Source organism: Henckelia pumila, unplaced genomic scaffold (genome assembly GCF_033568475.1).
Source record: "Henckelia pumila isolate YLH828 unplaced genomic scaffold, ASM3356847v2 CTG_461:::fragment_3, whole genome shotgun sequence".
Lineage (NCBI taxonomy): Eukaryota > Viridiplantae > Streptophyta > Magnoliopsida > Lamiales > Gesneriaceae > Henckelia > Henckelia pumila.
This window is the reverse complement of record NW_027331831.1, coordinates 1,587,958-1,592,053: the sequence shown is the minus strand read 5'-3', so window position 1 is coordinate 1,592,053 and position 4,096 is coordinate 1,587,958. Positions and strand designations below refer to the sequence as shown.

The 4,096-nt window shown below is 41.2% G+C and overlaps 2 protein-coding genes across 2 annotated transcripts; both read right to left on the bottom strand.

Annotated features, from left to right (window-relative positions):
• Positions 1–948: 948 nt before the first annotated feature.
• On the bottom strand, positions 949–1,713 carry LOC140871461 (uncharacterized mitochondrial protein AtMg00860-like). The gene is made up of 2 exons (XM_073273984.1): positions 1,501–1,713; positions 949–1,368 (listed from the first exon to the last, which is right to left on the bottom strand). Exons 1-2 carry the CDS (start codon positions 1,711–1,713, stop codon positions 949–951), a joined length of 633 nt encoding a protein of 210 aa, XP_073130085.1.
• Positions 1,714–1,803: 90 nt separating this feature from the next.
• LOC140871460 (uncharacterized) lies at positions 1,804–3,672 on the bottom strand. Its single transcript, XM_073273983.1, has 2 exons — positions 2,454–3,672; positions 1,804–2,069 (listed from the first exon to the last, which is right to left on the bottom strand). Exons 1-2 carry the CDS (start codon positions 3,670–3,672, stop codon positions 1,804–1,806), a joined length of 1,485 nt encoding a protein of 494 aa, XP_073130084.1.
• Positions 3,673–4,096: the final 424 nt, after the last annotated feature.

The window sequence follows — 4,096 nt, the reverse complement described above, 5'->3', positions numbered from 1 at the left end:
AAGGGCAATTACGATCATACGGAATAAAATGGGCTGATTTCGACAGTCTATCAACAATCACCCAAATAGCATCACAACCTTGCACAGATTGAGGTAGGTGTGTCACGAAATCCATAGCAATGTGCTCCCAATTTCACTGTGGCACTTCCAGACTGTGTAACATACCACCAGGTCTCATCCTCTCAGCTTTAACCTGTTTGCAAGTCAAAAATCTTGCTACAAAGTCTGAAATTTCCTTTTTCATACCTTCCCACCAAAACTGGGATCGCAAGGCATGATACATCTTCCTATTTCCTGGGTGAACACTGTGTTGACTACAATGTGCTTCTCGCAAGATAGCTTCTTTCAAGTCTATCAAATTTGGAACCACAAGTCTTCCTTTAAAACGCAAAATTCCATCTGAAGTGACATCAAACTTATATGACTGTCCAGTTTGAGACAATTCTTTCAACTTCTGAATATAAGGATCAGTCCCTTGTGCTGTTTTGATGTCAGAAACTATCTGTGGTTCAACTTGAATAGATGAAACTATAACGTAGTCACCACTAGGTTGGTAAGTCCAACCTGAAGTCCCCAAGTGCTCATAGACTTTCGAGATTGTAAGAGATGTTAACATTGCATTATGAACTTTTCGGCTAAGAGAATCTGCAACTAGATTCATCTTACCGGGTTGATACTGAATATCACAATCAAAGTCCTTAAGCAACTCCATCCAGCGACGTTGTCTCATGTTCAGATCAGATTGTGTGAAAATATACTTAAGACTTTTGTGATCAGAATATATCACAAACTGTTCTCCGTACAGATAATGATGCCATATTTTCAATGCAAATACAATGGCACCCAACTCTAAATCATGAACTGGATATCAAGTTTCATGAGGCTTCAACTGACGTGATGCATAAGCAATAACTCGCTCATGCTGCATCAAAACACATCCAAGTCCATTTAGAGAAGCATCTGTACAAACGAAAAACCTTCTGAGCCCGAAGGTAAAGCTAAAACAGGGGCTGTGGTTAAATTTTTCTTCAAAGTCTGAAAACTAGTTTCACACTCTCTAGTCCAAACAAAACGTCGATATTTTTGTGTCAGTTGTGTCATAGGCTTCGCTATTTTAGAAAATCCTTCGATAAATCGCCTGTAATATCCAGCCAATCCCAAGAAACTACGAATCTCAGAAACATTCCTGGGTGTTTTCCAATTAAGGACATCATCGATCTTACTGGGATCAACAGACACTCCTTGAGCTGATATTACATGTCCCAAAAATACAACTCTGTCTAACCAGAACTCACACTTTGAAAACTTGGCGTACAACTGTGCAGTTCTGAGAGATTGAAGAACTAACCTCAAATGATCTCGACGCTCCTTCAACGATTTTGAATAGATCAAAATGTCATCAATGAAAACGATAACAAATCTTTCTATAAACTCTCGAAATATACGGTTCATCAAATCCATAAAAACCGCTGGAGCATTCGTTAACCCAAATGGCATGACGAGGAATTCATAGTAACCATATTGTGTCCGAAATGCTATCTTTGGAATATCTTCTTCACGGACTCGAAGCTGATGGTAACCAGAACGAAAATCAATTTTTGAGTACACAGACGTACCTTGCAACTGATCAAACAGATCGTCAATGCGTGGCAATGGGTATTTATTCTTCTCTGTGATCTGATTTAACTGACGGTAATCAATACACATCCTCATCGATCCATCTTTCTTTTTCACAAACAGTATAGGAGCTCCCCAAGGCGACATACTTGGCCTGATGTAACCTTTCTCCAGGAGATCCTGCAACTATTCTTTTAATTCTTTCAATTCTGCTGGAGCTAATCGATAAGGTGCTCTGGAAACTGGATTTGCTCCTGGCATCAAATCAATACTAAAATCTATTTCCCTTTGAGGCGGAAAGCCTGGAATCTCTTCGGGAAATACGTCAGGAAATTCCTCAACCACTGGAATATCAGAAACTTTCAATCCCTTTTCTTGAGTAGCATCTACTGCATAGATCAAATACCCTTCATTCCCAGCAGACAATAACCCAAACATCTGCATGACTAACACTAAAGGGATACGGGATCGAGAATCATCACCATAAAAATTCCATTTACCACCAACATACGGTCAAAATCTTACTACTCCATGAAAACAGTCAACAGTAGCTCGGTAGTTGGTCAAAGTATCCATTCCGATAATACAGTCAAAATTAGAGATAGACAACTTAATCAAGTTGGTTATCATAATTCTTTCATCGAAATGGATTACACAGTTTACCACTATCTCACGCGATCTCAATTATGCACCAGCAGGGGTAGACACAGACACTGGATCAATCAACAAGGTAGTAGCTATCTCATGCTCAACAATAAATGCAGCAGATAGAAATGAATGAGATGTTCATGTGTCTATCAATATACGAGCAGGATGATCAAAGATAAAACATATACCTGATATAACCCCTCCAGGTGCATCCTGAGCCTGGTCGTGAGTCAATGCATGAACTCTAGCCTGCTGAGGCCCTGGGAACTGCTGCTGAGAAGGACCTCTCGGTTGGGAGAAACTGGGTTGCGGCGCAAACTGAGGAGTGAAAGGTCTAGGAGCTGGAGCTCGAGGAAACTGGCTAAACTGAGAAGACTGATGCTGCTCTCCTCCCCCACTAGGACAAACCTTTGCATAATGTCCTGGTTGGTCACAAGTACGACCAACTCCCTGAACTCCTACACACTGATCGGATGGATGCCTTCCTCCACACCTATTGCAAAACTCTTTGGGACCCCATGAAGATCCCCCACCACGAGAATTACCAGAACTAGAGGAAGTGCTAAATGACTTCTTCTTGGATTTCTTTCCCTTAGGCTTAAATCTTTGCGGCCTAGGTTGCTGAAATGATTGCTGGGGAGCAAAAGAGGTGTTTGCTGAAAATTGTGCAGTTCCAGTTGGTGCTTGCATCGTATACTTCGGTCGACCCCTTCTTAACCCTGCTTCGTGTCTAATGGCTTTGTCAACCGCATCAGCATAATCAACTGGGTTGCTGGCCAAGACCAAGGAGTAAAGATTCTGATTCAGTCTTTCCATAAACTTTTCAAGTTTAGCTCCATCTTTAGAAGCAATGTGCGGCACATAAGTGAACAATGAAGACAGCTTCCTGGCATACTCTGCAGCACTCAAATCACCTTGAACCAGATTGAGAAACTCAGATGTTTTCTCAGCCACAAAAGAAGGTGGAGCATATTCTTGTCGGAACTTGGAGCAAAAAACATCCCAAGTAACAGGTCTACCAGCCTCAACTAGAGATGTTCGCATAGCCTCCCACCAACGTTCAGTAGTATCTTTCAATTGTAGAACCACCATTTTTACCCTTCGTTCAGAATTATAGTGCACCAACCCGAACAGGTTGTTCATGGCTCTCAACCAAGATTCAGCTTTTTCACTGCCTTCATCTCCACTGAAGGTAGGTGGATTCAATATTTGAAACCTAGCGACCACCAACTCCATTTCATCCACTTGATTGCCCAACTGGTCCACTTCAACATCAATATCATTTATTGCATTTCTTGCAGGACGACCACGTCTCCCACGCAAGACTCCATCAAGACCAACCTCATTTTGACCGCCAGATTCTTGGACAACATTCTTTCCTTTTCCACCTCGAAGTCTAGGGGTCATCTAAAGAAAGCCAAGGTCAAACCTTTAGGCAAAAGATAGCACAAAATGATAACGTAATTCCAGGCAAACGAGCTTAACTAAAAGTCACAGCCTAGTTAACTACTAACTCTAGAGCAAACCATTCAAGTAACAAATAACAGATAAGAGCAAGTAGTCAAACAAATAAGCAATCATCTTCATTCGTGCCTAGACTCAAGTGTACTAGACTCTATTTCGAGCATATCCCAGTTTATGCTCTGATACCAAATGTGAGGGCCCGATCCTGATTAGTATTTAATGATCATGCAATCAGGATTAATTAATGTAAACAGCGAAAATGAGTTAAAATTTTGCTTTCGGGCCTACCAAAAATTCGGCATGACCACTAGTAGAAAAGTCGCAAAATACTTCGGTTATTAACTGAAGTCGTAGGTAGATAATTACC